Below are 16564 nucleotides of genomic sequence, written 5' to 3'. Positions count from 1 at the left end.
CAACAGCAAGTAAGTATGAAGTGTCCACTGTTTTTTCCCAAGCAGGGAACTCAATTATTTGTCATAATGAGCACCTTAATCCTGGGCCCCTGTGGTTAAAATCATATAAGGCCTCAAAACCTAAATGGCCCTGCCTGGACCTTTGTATCAGCTCTGGTGCCAGCTTTCAGCAAGAGGTGCGCTGGAGTAAATGGAGTAAGCTGCGTGCCACCAGTGCGGACCAGATGTAATGGTCATGACAAGGCATCTCCCAGACGGATCTCCCTCTGTGAGGACTGCAGCTGATCGATGGTCTCAGCTACTGTGCCCCAGAGTCCATGACCATATTCACTGAGGCCAGCTGATGACTGAGTTCAGTAGGCGTACTGGGGCAGGGAGGTGGGGCTGCTCTGAAGGGTCACCATGGCTTAAGGATGTCCTTTCAGCCTTGCTAAACCTTTCTTAGAATTGTGCCATAACCTAAACCTTTTCCTACTCAGCCTTCCCCTCACTCCTCCCTCCACAGGAGCTACAGCTGCACCAAGGTCTGACAGCTGTCCCAGCATCCAACCTCTCTCTCCCCATTTTCCCTCAAAAAAGTTTCCCCAAGAAATCTTTCACACGACTAATCTCTTCCCAGTGTCCGCTTCCCAGAGGACCCAAATTAACACACTTGACAAAAGGCTCTAGTCCTGCTTCTCCTCACCCCAAGTCTCGAGAGGAAGCAACATCTTGACACAACGTGAAGGCCAGTGGGGAAACAGCAACTGCACAGTGCACTCAGTTGACAAACACATATGCCCATTTGAGTGCCCTCACTGCAGGAGCAGTGGCTGGAAAGATCCTTAATGTCTGAGGCCAGACACCCACCCACAGAATCTGACAATGCTTCTGACAGCCAAATGTCCACTCGGCACTTTAGCCATATGTTGAAACGAATATGGAGTGTTGAATTAATGCCACTCCAGCACAATGTTGTTTGAAAGCAGGGACAGATAAAGAAGGATTGCTAGTAGGGAAAAAAAAATGCTATTGGAAAGGGTTGTTTGTACACCCCCAAAAAGGTGTAGGATAAAGAAAGCACCAACCACCTGTGCACAGAAGGAAAGAAGAGACTGGCTGCCACAGTTTATGGACACAAACCACCATTCTCATTGTTAAGCCACAAGCCCTGGCCTTACTTTCAAAGGAGAAAAAGAGGCAGCTTGTCCAGGCAAAGCAATACCATGCAAAGGCCTTGTTCTAGATTATATTCTCACAAGCTGACACTTCCCTGAGCTCTGCCCCCTATCCACCTGGTGGCATCACCTTCTCCAAGCAAAAACTCTAGTCCAGATGCATCCCTGCCCCTACGTGTCTGGGCATTTGGGCAACTAGGAGGGCAGTAGTATAGACATGCTGTTTAGTGAACCTTGACCTCTCCCCAACAGCATACAAGCCCCAGGATAGAGCTTGGACAATATACTTCATTCCTAAACCACTCATAGTCCTACAAATTCCATTTCAAGTTCCACCTGTGGGGGGGCCCATGCTCTGATGCAGCCTGTGCTCAATGAATTCCTTCATCTTTGAGTTCTAACAGCACTCACAGTTTAAACCACACCCTTTATGGCCCAATTTTATAAAGGCTTACATTGTTCAACATTGCTTTGCAGACCTTGGCTTTGTCTCCCTCATTAGACAATGAAACTGTTTAGGACAGAGACTCTGTGCTATTCTTCATCTCTTTTTTCCTTCAGAAAAGCTACACTTTAGGCAGAATTGTAACCCAATTTTGTCTAAGTCCACAAACTCCCTTGGAATCAAGAAGAAAAGATCCTCCAACTTCATGTAGTTGGTCAGTGACCAACATTTTAAAATGTCACATGTAAGGAACATCATACCGAATGCTGTGATGTTCCTGTTCTTGCAGAGCTTGCAATATAACACCCATAGCAGATGCCTGACGGGCAACTGACACGATCATGTTTGTAGGAGAAGAAAGGAGGGAAGAAGGAAGGAAGAAAAAGCCTCATGGGCACTCAAAATGAGAAACATTTAGAAATATGAGCCTTGTCTTTCTGGACTGGCTTTCACTTCATTCTTCCCATTGAAAATATAAAAAAACTCCCCTCCCTCCCTCATTCTGCTTTCATGTCACAGACACACAAGGCATTGCTCTAAGACTTGGGAGAATTATAAAAATGAATAAAATATGGCCTTAACCCTAAAAGATTAAAATATTTTAATCCTAACAGGCCTTTTCCTCTTGCCCAATCTGTGATACTGATTTCCAGTAAGAATAAGGTACGAGTATTTCCTGTCTCTTCTATTAAGCCTGCGTTTTATAACCAATTCCCCTGCATCTTATTGACAGTCATTTTACATGATGCTGAAGCATTTTCCTAAAGGGACTTTTCTTAGAGGAATATGGATGGGGATTTACTTTTATATATGATGATTATATTTATATATAATGAAACAGATCACAGAACGGCTTTGAAAACACAAAGTGTCAAAATCCCTCTGGCTATGTTTAGACCTAGGCTGTGTTCATACACTTACACACACTGCCACACTACATGGCACACCCCAGCAGGCTCCCTTTAGATTCTTTTTCTGTAGAAACGGTACTCCCCTGGAGTCATACAATGCAACAAGACCATCTAGACACATGTATCTAATCAGACTAGTCCATGGGTATATACTTAAATGCTACATGATACTGAAGAGAATTTAGAAGTCTAAAGCAAACATATGTAGTTAATATGTGAAGACTGAAGAAGAAATGAATAATCTAGATAAATGAAGCATTGCCCCTTACTAAAACAAGAAGATAAATCCTTAAACTATATATTATATATCAACTTGATTAGTGTATCAGACACCGTTGATTGCCAACCTAGCATCCCTCCCCACCCCCTCACTTTTTCCCAACAAAGCCCTGATTTGTTCAGCTATCCACCCCAGCTCACACAGCTATGTACTGAGGGTAAGCTGACTTCTCCCTCAGCTCCAAGGGTGTTCCCATTTCCCTTGCTGGTAATTGGTACTAGAATGGCATGTGACTCTATTCCGGTCGATACAAACTGAAGGGAAGCTGGTTAGGGAGCTTCTTAGAAAAGCTTTGATATCCTAAGACAGAGAGAGAGGAGCAATAAGCTCTCTTCTTCCTCAGGATATTATTAGGCCTGGTTAGGATGCCGAGAAATTCCATACACACCTTAGTCTTCACCTGATGTTAAAGTCAGCATTGGGAATAGCAGAGCAAAGAAAAGGAAAGGACCTGGGTCCGTGATGACAATAATGGGCTGCTGAATCAACCAGCCCTGAAGACTCTTCTTCTCTGGAGTTCTATTTATGGGAGATAATAAATGTCTTTATTGCTTAAGTCTGGTTCAGTCAAGGTTTCTGTTATTAGCAACTGAATGCATCCTAAAAGATATAAACTATTTTTTTAAACAAGTAAATGTATAAAGTCCTAAGGAACCCTAAAGGAAAGACCAACTAAAACTCCACCCCCCCAGTGTTAGGGAAGGCCTCACACAGGAGGTTCTTAAGGATGTGTAGGAATTCTCTAGGTAGAGTAGAGGGCAAGGACTTTCTAGAAAGAAGTATTCAGAAATCAATGAGCATGGTGCTAATCAGGCACATCAAGCAGTTTAGGACGGCAGACTAGGGCAGCTGAGATCAAAGGCCCCAGCACAGCTGAAAAACAGAAAGGGTGTTCAAGAGGGAGAGATAGTTGGCAAGAAGGTCTTGAGAAAGAACGGTGGGAACTTCTTGTTGGGAGAAAGACTTGCTGTGTTTTTCAGCTAAGGAAACAGCACTGGGAGACAATTATCTGAAGGGAGAAATGAGAATTAAGATATGGAGAGGACATGGAAAGGAAGTTAACATTATAATTTGTCTATATTTACATGAGAAAGAATCTAGCAAAGGAATCTGAGTACAGGAATTTTAAGATGACAGTAATAAAATTAAGCCAAGGAAGAGCATCGTTTACCATCATTAGGACTTTTTACAAAGTGGGAGACTCTTTAAAGCAGAGAATCTAAGACAGTATTTCAGTCACCCAGATTCAAAAAATACAAACTGGGGATTCAAAAATGTGGAAATAAAGAAGGAAAGGGTGTGACAAATATTTTAAGGAAGCCAATAGGGGGACAACAATGAACGGTCTGCAAATTAGTATTCACAAATATTGGACTTTAAGTGTTATCTCCACAATTGTTCCCTTTTTACTTGATAGTTATCTGCCTCCCCCATCATATCAAAATCTTTATCAGAACAATAATTTAGAGAGATGATATGGGTGTGAATTTCAAATGCTAAATGCATTTCCTAACGTTTTCCTGTTAGCACTTTAGTTTTACCCTGAGATTAATCACAGACACAACCGAAAGTAAAAATATACAATGTTCTCTGATTATTTAAGGATTTCATTCCTTCTCTGCCCTCCCACCAATCTTCTAAATTCAAAGGATGAAAGGAAAGTGTGGGTGTTGCTAAAAAGGACACAGTTTATTGCTTTGTGCTGGCTCATTATCAACTTGCTTTGGTGTAGAAAAAAATCCTATAAGGGTTTCAGAATAGGCCTGGGGCACCTGCCAGTAAGAGTATCCCATGATGTCCCAAGGTGGAAAGGGGCCCATGAACCTGTCCCACCTTAGGATGCCTCATTCAAAGTTCTATGTTCTCACAGGTTAGAGTTATGTGGGAAATGACAGAAAGACCCCAATCATCAGGTCTTCTATCATGGTAGGGTGTCCAATGTTTTTCTCCATCCTTGATGTATACTAAACAACACACATAGGCACACACACACACACACAACACACACACAAACACACACAGACATACACACAGCACACATTTCACAGCACTCAGCACACATTTCACAGCACTCTGGGGTTCCTAACATAGGATTATAGATAACTTTTCTCTAGAAACTATCTCAGCCACCAGCTTATATGTAGCTAACACCCTTCCTTGCAATCATCTCAGGAAGTTTACAGAAGAAATATATAGAGATATCTAACTAGCCACATACTGACCGAAACAAAATGATTTATTTTATAATGTTTACACAAAACAATCAATTTTTTTCCTCAAACCAGAGGGGGAAATATTACAAAGTAATATAAATAGTAAAAGAGCAGAGGGGGGTAGGGAACTCTCTAGTAAGTAGAGATTTTCTCCCAACCCCCCTTTCATCTCAGGAAGGTAATGGAGAAAGAGAAGATAGAAGAAAGTAAAGGAGACAAAACTAGGAACTGCCACGTTCAACTTTATTTTCCTAGTGAATTATTTCTCAAACTCTAGTGCATTAGAAATCTCTGGAAGGTTTGTTAAACACAGATTGCTGCACTCTGCCCCAAGTTTCCTACTCAGTAGGCCTGGGTTAAGGCCCACATACTTGCATTTCTAAAAAGTTCTCAGGTGATGCTGATGCCATGAGAAGCACTGTCCTATAAGACAACAAGTAGTTCCTACCAGTACAAGTGCCATCGCAGTCACAGAACTCTGTCAGAGTCCACGCCACCAGACTCATGCACACAGGTTTCAAACAGCATGGAGAGCCCAGAGGCATAATTAAAGATTCTACCTTCAGTCCCTTCCAAAATTTCAACTCAATTAAACTAACACCTGATGAAAGCCTATTTTGCATGATTCACAAGAATAAGGCATTTACAGTAACTTCCCCACCCATTCTGACAGCCACATACATTCAAAACCAGAGTGACCGTGGACTTGCAACACTGTTTTCCACTGTTTTCCCTGATGCTGGGGCAGGTGTTTCCAGGGCAGCCTCATCCCTCTCTCTGGGACATTTTAACCCAGCTTCTTGGCATGGACGTACTTTCACAATATTGCTCCCACTGTATTTCCCACGCTGGCTTTTTGCTATGATAGGATAATATTTCTGAGGCCTTAAGATAAAAGAAAAACTTTACTACTTGCCTCCTTTCCCCACCCCTGACTACACATCAGCAGCAGACTTTGGTGAGAGGACAAAATTTGAGAGCCTGAGTTTTCAAAATTTTCTTCTTGCCAATTATTCTGTGAAGCCTTGGCCAAAGTTGCAAATTTTCTGAGCTTCTTTGTCCTTATATGCGAACTGAAGATCATTGTATTTTGCATGGATGTGGTAAGGATTAGCAATAATATTTATAGTTAGATATCTCAGTCTCTATCTTTCTTCTGTAAACTTCCTAAGATACTATCACTGGGCACAGAGTAGACATTTATTAAATAATAGCAACTCTCCTATGGCTAGGTGTGTGAAAGGACATGGGTTTTATGGTCCCGGGCTTGAAGCTCAGCCCTGTTACCAGCAAGTCATTTCATGTCTCTGAGGGTTGGTTTCCTCTTTTGTAACATGAAAATGATACCTCCTCCCCAACATATACATGCACACACAAATACACCCAGGTTTGTGATACCCAGTGGTCACATGGAGCCAGACCTACCAAGGTTTGACTCCCAGCTGTGGCATTTTGTAGATCTGTGACCTTAAGGAGGTTACTTGATTTTTGGTGCCTCAGTTTCCCCATCTAAAAAAGGTTGTTGTGAGGATTAAATGAGTGAACATACGTAAAGCCCTTTTGACAAAATAGTTCACATTGTAAACACTACTTGTGTTAGCTATTTTTACTATTATATTTTAACGTAATAGATGTTTCACAAATTTAATTCTTTATATCACCAGTTTCCTAACCATGTAATTTTAATCCAATTTAGACTATATATAATGTCTCCATAAACAGTTTGAATCACAGATTCATTTTCTTGATGTGTACACTTCTTAGTTAGCCTTTAATACCCTGAGAGAGGATCTTCTGAGGCACCACAGTAGTTTGCACTCAGGGCTTCCTCTGAGGCTCCTTAGAGATTCAGAAACACAACAGAATGTATAGGAGGTTATTTTCTGAAAATCAACTTTCAAAAACCTACAGAGAGCAATATGTCTTGAATTTTTTTACTTTTTCAACATTTATTTGGCTAACACTTTACAGCACAGAAAACCTTGCCCTGATCTCTGAGGCTCCTTAAAATCAACCCTTTTACACTAAAGGGAGAGCAAGTTCAGTTCACTGGGCTCTTAACCCCAATTACCTTTTCTGCAGATCCCTTCAAATTAAACCAGAAGCACTCTGATTTTCACATGAATGCATCCATAAACCCCTGCATCCTCAAACTGCCCTCTCTGTTCTGATGGTATAACTCGCTCTCCTTACCTTTCTGACAGGAATTCAATAAGACTTACCGAGTACTCACTACAAAATCAGAGCAGAACTGGAAGCACTAAGAGTGGTGAAATAACACTAACTAAAATCCTGTCTGGGAGGGTTCTGGAAAGAAAGTTACTGGTTTGGGTTGTAGTGGCTGAGAGATGCCTGATGGCTGAAGTTAGTCTTGGCCTAAATTTTGAAAGACTTTTGCAGCTAGAAGGGTGCTTTTCATTTCTTCATCATTTTACCGATGAGACAAGTAAATGAGTGAGATTAAGTCACTTGCCCAAAGTAACGCATCTAGTTAACAGAAAGTCATCAAGATTAAAAACCCAAATCCCCAAAAGAGCATCCAATGCTTTCTCTGTAAAGCACACCACGTTTGAGTAAGTACAAAGCCTCAGAAGGGCCTTCCAGTCAGAGGGAGGAGCACAAAGTGGTAATAAACATCTTTTCTAGGCCTGGCAGCCAAGAAGGCAGTGCGGGACTGGAGCAGAGCAACATGGATCAGGAGGGTGGAGCCACACCTCGTTCAGCAGCACAATTTTATCCTGAGGAACCTCCAAGCAGTGCTAGGATGAAATTAATGTCCTATGATTTTTCAAGAGAGAGCTTTTAAAACCTTAGTGATTCATCATGTATCAATGTTACCTATAAATTTCAAAAAACATGCTACTGAGTGAATTATTTGATCCTATTATCTTGCTAAGTGTGCTGTTAGAGAATCAGACATAGTTTACAGAGTTTAATATGACATAATTTAATGAATTCAAAATCTGAACTTTGTGGTTTGGAATTTTCCTCTGTCCACTAAATAGTGAACGAATTTCCACATGAGTTCAGATAGTATCCCTTAGATTGTAAGGCCATAAAATCAAAGATAGAATTCTAAGAGGTTTAAATTGTTCTGTCTGTAAGCTTGGATCCCAACCCCTCAAACTTATAGCATTATGAATGCCCTCTAAGGTGTGAGAGCCCCCAGTGATGTGTAATGAAATTCTTAATGCTACTGAGGAACAAGGAGCAATTTTTCTTTTATGAACAATGAACATGGGATACAGGGCCCTAAGTGAGCAGCACTAAGTGCACCACCTGCTGTCAATCAATATTTTGACCATTAATGTCATTTAAGCTATTAGTCCAATTTAAATGAATATCATCATTGCTTAGCTATTAAACCAGTTATAGATTCCAATCCTTGAATTTTGAAATGATGAGAGCCATAGAATGTCATGAGACAATTATCCATTACTGTTTCTCCTGAAGTGAAAATACTGTTATAATGATGTCACTGATTTTCAAAAGCATCTTAGGACCCTTCATGTCAAAAAAAGAAGACATTTTTCAATAATAGATTATTTGTAATTGGAGTATCAGACTTATCTCCAATGAACAGAGAATCAAACCAAACACTACACATAATTTTTCTTCGCCTGTACAACCCTTCATATGACATCTTAAAGTTAACAACTTGGAAATTGTTTCTAACAATAACTGTAAGAGAGCAGTTAAATGTTCTGTTTGATAACTATTCCCCTCACTTTTCTTTAACTGCTCATTTCCTAAGCCCCTGCTCCTTAGAATTTTTAAGTTGGATTCCTGATATACTGATAAAATGCATTAACATCTATTGTGTCTTCTAAAGGAAATTAGATACATTTCAGCATAATACCAGCAGAAAGGCAGGATGTCTTAGTAGAGATGGAGGTTGAATTCCAACTCAGCAGCTGATTACATGACCTTCACCTCAAAAAGTTTTCCTTTCCTTGCCTGTGAGATTAAGATGTTGGAATTATCATCTCTAAGACTCCTTCCCAATTCATGAATTTCAAATTCATTTTTAAGCACTGGGCACTTCATTCACTTGGCATTTCCTTTCCTCTTCTCATTTAAACGTATTTATTAGCATGTCCAGTCTTGTTCCTCTGTTGTAGTCTCAGACTATTTTATCACTGACAGAAAGTCCCTAATAAACATTTCAGATATAACATTTAGATCATCCCTGAAGAAGAAATATGATATGTCATTAATGCCACCCATATGGACTATTTTCAGAGACTATTGGTAAGAGCTCTTGTATGATAAACAGGAACCAACCTTATTAGACATGTGTATAGATGTATAAAAGCACATGGACCTTGGAATGGCTGTTCAATTTTGGGGAAGTTACTTCACTGTTCTGAGATTTAGTTTCTTACTCTGTAAAACGAGGGAGCTGGAGAAGATAACCTCTTAAGATCCCCTTAAATTTCAACAATTATAATTCTATACCAACAAAAAAATTAAACAACACTAAAAATATTTTCATTGATTTATATAGTTTAAGATAACTCAAGGATACTCAGAATTCTAGTAAAGGAATAGTTATGCATTTATATGCACATTTTCATCATTTTTTTGAAGTTTTATTTATTTATTTTAGAGAGAGAGAGCACAAGTGGGGGGAGAGGCAAAGGGAGAGGGATAGAGAGAGAAGCAGACTCCACGCTCAGTGTGGAGCCCAACACAGGGCGATCTCATGATCCTGAGATCATGACCTGAGCTGAAATCAAGGGTCAGCCGCTTAACAAACTCAACCACCCAAACGCCCCCGTTTTCATAATTTTTATAATCATTTTACTTTGCATTGTTTCAGAATTTGCTTTCAATAACTTACAAATAAAACGTTCGTGAAAGAACAGAAATCAGACAACTTAATCCCACTCTTATAAACCATAAACCTTAAGAATAGCAATTTAAAGAAATGCTATCTGAACTATTGTACAATACACTAATATTTTAGGACTTCAACCGCAACTTAAAAGTATTTCATGAAGTTTTGAGAATTAAAGGTAATCTGGAATTTTTTTCAGGTTCAAAAATAAAAGTTGCATTTATGTACTGTGAGTACAAAGTATGGTTGAATTTTAATAAATCGCCAAAATTTAATCAAAAGTTTTACAAAACAGTATCTCCATGATAGATAAACCGAAATTGGCAAAATGAGTCATAGTTTAATCAAACTCAGTGCTGTGAAGAAATCTTTTCTTATTAGAAGAAGGTTTATAATTTTAAAATCTGTATTGTTTTGCAAAACCATATATAGCCCTTTAATTTAATCCAAGAATTACATTGTTTCTGGCTTCTCAGATTACATCCCATATCCTCATTGATTATTTATTAGCCAAGTCGAGAGAAAGAAAGATCGTGGTTCAATGTTGATGGAGAAGGGCAAATGATTGCTGCCCAGGGCTTTACATCTGACAGAATCACTTCCTTTCTCTTTGACTTTCTCTTCAACATGATGTTTTCCCCTCAAAAGAGAGTTTTGTGCTTTAAGACCCTCAATACAAAGGAATTTAACTCTGTGCTCTGAAGGGATCAGCACATGAGTCTCCTGAAAAAATACACTGCTTAGCCCAAAACTTTTAGTTCCTAGTTTAAGTATCTCAAAGTGGAATTCAGTTAAGGCATAGAATTTCTCATGGTCTCAAATCATGACTGTACATTGTTATCATCAGGACATCACATAGTTAGCATATAAAATGTTCATTGATCCTGTTCCCTGAACCTCAGGGATATAAATGGCTTCAAGACTTCCAAAATGAAAAAAAAAAGACTTCCAAACGAGGGAAACAAAATATAAAAAAAGTACATTTCTTTGCAATAAATTATAGCAATGCCCCACCTGTTTTCACTGTATTCAAAATTCCTGTCCATTACCAGGATGAGATCAGAACAGTAATGTGAAAGTGAATAAGTTTTAAGACTACTAGTGTCTTGCATTTTACTTTCAAAGATGAGAGTACAATATGGATAATCTGTCACATTTTATCAACTTCCTGAAAGGCATGGCATGGTAAATTGCACAGAAAGAATAATATTTGGGGAGTTTAAAATGTTAAATGCTTTCCCACATCTTGCCTCCTCTCCCCCCAAAAATGGTACATACCAAATAACATTAAAATGACAAGAATTATAAATTAGGAAGTCTGAAATCAACCTAAGACATGAAAAGTATTGCATAAAGAAACTCTCTTATAAGAAAATAAAATATTGCCTATATAATTAAAATGGATTTGGATACAATTATTCCAATAGGAGGGGTGGGGTATGTTTCTGAACATTTCCTTCTTGAAACTAGTTGACAAAAGAGGATTTACTCCATACTCCATTTAAATGATGTTATTTCTAGAACTTTATAATGCTTATCAGTTCCTCCTATGGAAGATGGGCTGCTCTTTGTGACTGTGGAGCCATGACTTCCCAATATCTATCATTACAAAAACAGTTTGCTCGGTTTGACTCCCCACATGACAATGGACCCGCATCTGTCAACAGAATCACATTATGGATGCCATGTGAGAACATGACTGTAACATTTACTCTTGTGACAGGGCAAATTTCGGCAGCTCATCTGAAAAGAGATGAGCATTCATTATGCTGCGGCACCTTTCATCAAGCTAATGACATTTCAATCAGCACATTTTCTCCAGTTTCAATACTTTGCCATCTGAGCACAAGTCTCTAATTACGCCCAAGCAACAAGTTTCACATCAATCCTACAATTTCTGCACTCACCATACACCATCGCTCCTCCGGTTTCATGCAAGAAGCGAAATCGATGATTTTTAAATAACCAGATTGTCAAAATGGTAAGGATGAGCAAAAAATTAAAGACAAGCAGCTCCACCGCTCCCTGATGTTGAAACTGATACTCATCCTTCTCTGACATAAACCTTTGCTGTCTCTCCATTCTCCGGTCTTCTTGGGATTCCTTAGATAAAAACCTGGATAAGAGCTATTTTATCAGGATTTGCCTAAGACAGTCTGGCTGCCTGAAAATTTCAGAATAAACACTGCCACTTAAGTTGCTACTTCATGAGCGTTCTGCCTTGGCTTAGTATTCAGATGGCTTCTAGTTACAACTTCCTGTTTCTCTCTTAAAGCAGCCCTGTCTCTTTTCAAACTCCAGAGTGTAGTTTCATCATGGACTCTTACTATCTTTAAACGATTCATTCCACGAAATTATCTTTCATGTTGGACAGACCTACAAGCAATCATTCTGAGATCTTGAATCATGATTCTTATTGTCTCAAATAAGCTCCTGAAGCTGCATAAATGGTAAATTGTAGATTAAGAATAAAACAGATCACCTTTCATCAGTAACATTTTCTAAGGTCAAAAAGCTGATTCCCGAATCATAACCTCACTCACATGCCAGATTTCTCCTCTACAACCAAAGTCTACCAATGTAATAGGGAAAGATTGATAACCTCTGATTTGACCTAAAATGATTTCACAGGAATTTTCTTTTAAGTTGAGAAGCAAGAAAGAATTTAATATATGATTCTCTCTCTCTCTCTCTCTCTCTCTCTCTCTCGCTCTTTCTCTGGCTTTATATAACTGGTGCAGCGTTTAAACTCTGAATCAGTTGTTTCCCTTTTAACAAGAATAAATGAAAGCAAAAGACAAAAAGAAAATCTGTTCCCATTTCTACAGCTGTGCTGTTTGGATATGTTGAGTCAAAAAAGACACTGAACACATACCTCTGAAGGAAGAAACTATACGGCCATCCCCAGTAATACCACATACATGGATTTCTCTTTATAGGGTTTCTGGCCCAGACATTCAGGATGCACAGAAATCTGCCACATATCACAAACCTCTGTCCTGTGGCAAAACAATGTGCTTAGGTCACTGAGGAAGAGTCTGCCATCAGCTACGAAGGCTCCAGAAATCACAAGGCCCAGACCATAACAGTGATGATTCTTCAGATCACCTTCCATTTGGCAGGCTAGTTCTGTTTGAATTTATATTTTTATGCTGTTTGAAAACATTCAAGACAATACTACTGCCAGGGGCTCTGCTGCTTTTTTAGCAACTGCTATGATTTGTTTGCCTTATTGGTTCTACAGTGCAATTAGATACATTCAAGGGTTAAGTGAGTTTTTTCTTCATTTCATGGTTATCATTGAAACTCAGAGGAGTATAAATCACTTAGTATCCCCATACGTGACAGAACTGGTATTTAATTTATACAGTGTAAATGATTCCTTGAGTAGGAGGAGTCCAAATATATCCTCCAAAGTTCTTGTCACCAAAAGCTAAAGGTCAAACATGTAATATATTGGGAACTAACTAGCTCCTCAGTAACAGTTTCACCCACAGGAAAGTCTATCAACCACTTACTATAAAACTGCTGTTTCAGCTTCTTTGCCTTCTGCAACTTTTGAAGCTGATTTCCTCTCTGTGTTTAATTCAGCAGGGGGGTATTTATGTGGGCTGCAGATGTTCTTTTAACACACTACCCTTTTTGGCAGGCATATCTGGGATGACTAATATCCAAACTGCTTTGAAATCTGTCAGGTAATGCTTACAAGAATTTCATGAAGCTTTGTTAGCAGGTTCTACCTTTATAATTTTGCAACTCCACAGGTTTAGTCTTGAGTTGCTAGATTTACAAGATAACCCAAATTCAAAGCCTGACAATTCCATATCATTTTTTTCTGTTTTGATAATCATTTAATTACTTTGGTTTCCTTTTAATAATGGTGATTATTCCATCTGGGTAGAATAAACTTTCTTTGGTTGTCTTATTATGACATCCAATTGCACTCTCTTCCCCAGTAAAACAATTCAATGAGAGGATTAAAGGTCCTTGGAATATTTTGATTGGCTAATACATTGTTTTTAAAAGTCCTAAATTGGATGTCAACATATTCAAATAAGTATATTTCACATTAAAAATTATACACATGGCTTCTCTAGAAAAAAACTGGTAGGATCTGGTACCCTTTGGGCTCTCCTTCCCATGTAGCCACAATCTGTTAGTGCCTGTTTGCCACAAGTCCCATTCATCCCATTTCACTCATTCATGTTTCCTACATAGCCCCTGCAGTGATTTGAATATGTGGCCCCTGGTCTACTCTAGGATTGGAATACATTACTGTTCCATTGTCCAATCCTGATGCTGCTTATCATAATGATGGAAAGCTGAGAGGAAAAGGGGACTCAGAAAACTTCTCCAATTCTTTAAATCGGAGAAGTACTTCAATTTTTCCTATTTTGTGTTTTTTTTCTCAGAATATCATTTTATTTTCTGCTGCACCAATAAAAGTTTAAAAAAATGAAATAGGAACACATATTAATGTGGCATCTACTATGGACCAGGAAATATTCTAGGAAATTTAATTTAGTATAATTTAATATTCATAAAAACCCTTCTACAACTGAGAAATTCAAGGCTCAGATAGAGTTGGTAACATATCCAAGGTTGCACAACTAGCAGAAGAAGCTAAATTTATGTCTGGGGTTGAATGGCCTTAAGGTGGCATCTCAGCCAGGGTGATTAACTCATGTTGGCTTGTCAGGGACTTTCCTGGTTTTAGCAATGAAAGTCCTGTATCCCAAGAAACTCCTTACTCACAGGCAAACCAGTCATCCTAACAATCAGGGTCCCAAATGTGAAAATCCCGTGCTGTCAATAATAACTGTTCTTTCTGACATTCCTGAGGGATAATTCACACAAACAAGAGTATCAATTTAAAATTAAGACACTGTCTTGTTAGCTGGTGACAATAACCTTTAGGGCCAGGTTCTCTGATGAAGTTGGAATGGAACCCAAAACTTAGGCATAAGGCCCAAAGAAACATTCTTAATTGTTCCTTAATCCCAATCTTAATACCTGCTGGCCAGTGAGTCAAAAGTTCTTGCTGCAAGATGCAACATGCTGGTAAGAGGAAGTAAAGAGAAAAACAAGATTGCCCAGCCCATTGCAGTGAGTATGCCCTGCCTTAGCTTGCCCATCCAGCACTATGGAAGGAAAGACTTGAAGAGAAGACCCTCCCAGTCCAGGTAACCCTGTATAGCATAGTCATCCCACCCACTAGTCAGTGTGACCAGTTAGAACCCATAGACTGCATTTCAGAATCTAAGCAATCATTTGAGAGTTCCTTATTGTTAGAAACACTGGAGACTGTGGGCTCAGAGGATCAAGAAGGATCAAGGTTGAGGAGAGATGCTGAGTTCCTCTTTCTTGCTTACTGGAGTCCCACCCTGCCAAGTTCTCTCTCAACCTTTGGGCTTAATAGGAAATACTTAAGTCAACCCATTGCCTCATTCACTTGGCCTCTCTCCCAATATTAATCCCTCTCTGAGACCAGTGAGATGGGGTTTGTATATTTTGCCCCCAAAACTTCTGAAATGGGCCAGGGCAGAACTATAATTAAGTTTACTTAAAGGCCATACAATATCACAAACCAAAAATTCACCCCCTATTCTATTCTCAAACTCATCATAAATCCATCTGTTAAAATAATTAAATAAGGAGACTATTAGGCCAGGGTAGCTCTAATGCATTGGTAGGCTATGCAGGCAAACCAAATCTAAGCCAGAGTCAATGCACTAAATCCAAGAAAGTAAAACTTAAGAACAATCAATTAAAAACAGCCACCGAGACTTTCCCAAATAAGGCAGTCACTTAAGTTATAGTCAATCAAACAATTTCCTGGGTTCACTTCCACATCTTCTTTATAAAAACTTCTTAGTTCCTACTGGTAGAGTACTCCTACTAAGCACTTTCAGTTTAGTGCTGCCTCAAAGAAACTTTTGAAAATTTTAATGTGCCTCAGCTTATCTTTTAACACATCTAAGCTTCTCCTACCCCCACAAAAGTCACATTAGCACAAAAAAATGCCCCTAATTTGAACAATATTTACCTTTCCCATTACTAGATTCCATAGAGAAATGGGAGTTCAAAAATTACACAGGTAAGTTAAATTCCATAAAAAACACTTAGACGATATTAACTCCTCTAAAAATGCACTATCCAATACCTGGTTTTTCTTTTTCCACCTCTGCAGAGTTCTGGGTCTCTGGAATGCAGGGCCATAAACCAAGGACATAACCCTTAAGTCCATGTTCTTTCCACTGCTCTTCATTATGGTGGGAAGTGAAATTCATTGCAAACCAGTGAAATGAGAGAATTTGTATAATTTTATTTAAACAACTCATGTACAGAAACATGTGTGGGATGAATGAGGATCTCTTCCTTCTTCTGCCCTATAGGGTGTGTTCCTTCAGTGCTCTGAAGTGGTAAAACTGGGATACAGACCTCACTGTTTTCCCAGGTGAGCACTTATTTCTGGACTGTTGATCCTTGATGCCCAGGAGTACATAAGAAGGTCCCCCAACCAGGGATAAGCAGAGAGAAGGGGAATCTCCTTCCACTTGCATTGTTTGCCATTTACTGGCCTTGCCCCTGCAAATACATACCAGATTCCACTTTTTATTTAGGCATTTATTCACTGAAGAGTCCCAAAGCTGTACAGAGTGGGAGGAAAGCAAATCTGGCATTGTGTCTGTAATCTAGCTGTGTCACCCCTGGGCCA

The 16564-nt window shown here is 39.2% G+C and overlaps 1 protein-coding gene across 1 annotated transcript in view; it reads right to left on the bottom strand.

Annotated features, from left to right (window-relative positions):
• Positions 1 to 12428, bottom strand: part of SLC9A9 (solute carrier family 9 member A9) — a 559615-nt gene extending 547187 nt beyond the window's left edge. The window contains exon 1 of the mRNA XM_064586786.1: positions 11754 to 12428. Within this exon, the coding sequence (XP_064442856.1) occupies positions 11754 to 11928 (175 nt within the window). The 5' untranslated portion in view covers positions 11929 to 12428. The remainder of the gene's footprint in view (positions 1 to 11753) is intronic.
• Between the last annotated feature and the right edge of the window lie 4136 nt (positions 12429 to 16564).

This window comes from Mirounga angustirostris, unplaced genomic scaffold (genome assembly GCF_029215605.1).
Source record: "Mirounga angustirostris isolate CCGP_5_RB_7025 unplaced genomic scaffold, mMirAng1.0.hap1 SCAF_1, whole genome shotgun sequence".
In the NCBI taxonomy this organism is placed as follows: domain Eukaryota; kingdom Metazoa; phylum Chordata; class Mammalia; order Carnivora; family Phocidae; genus Mirounga; species Mirounga angustirostris.
This window is presented reverse-complemented; position numbering and strand designations above follow the sequence as displayed.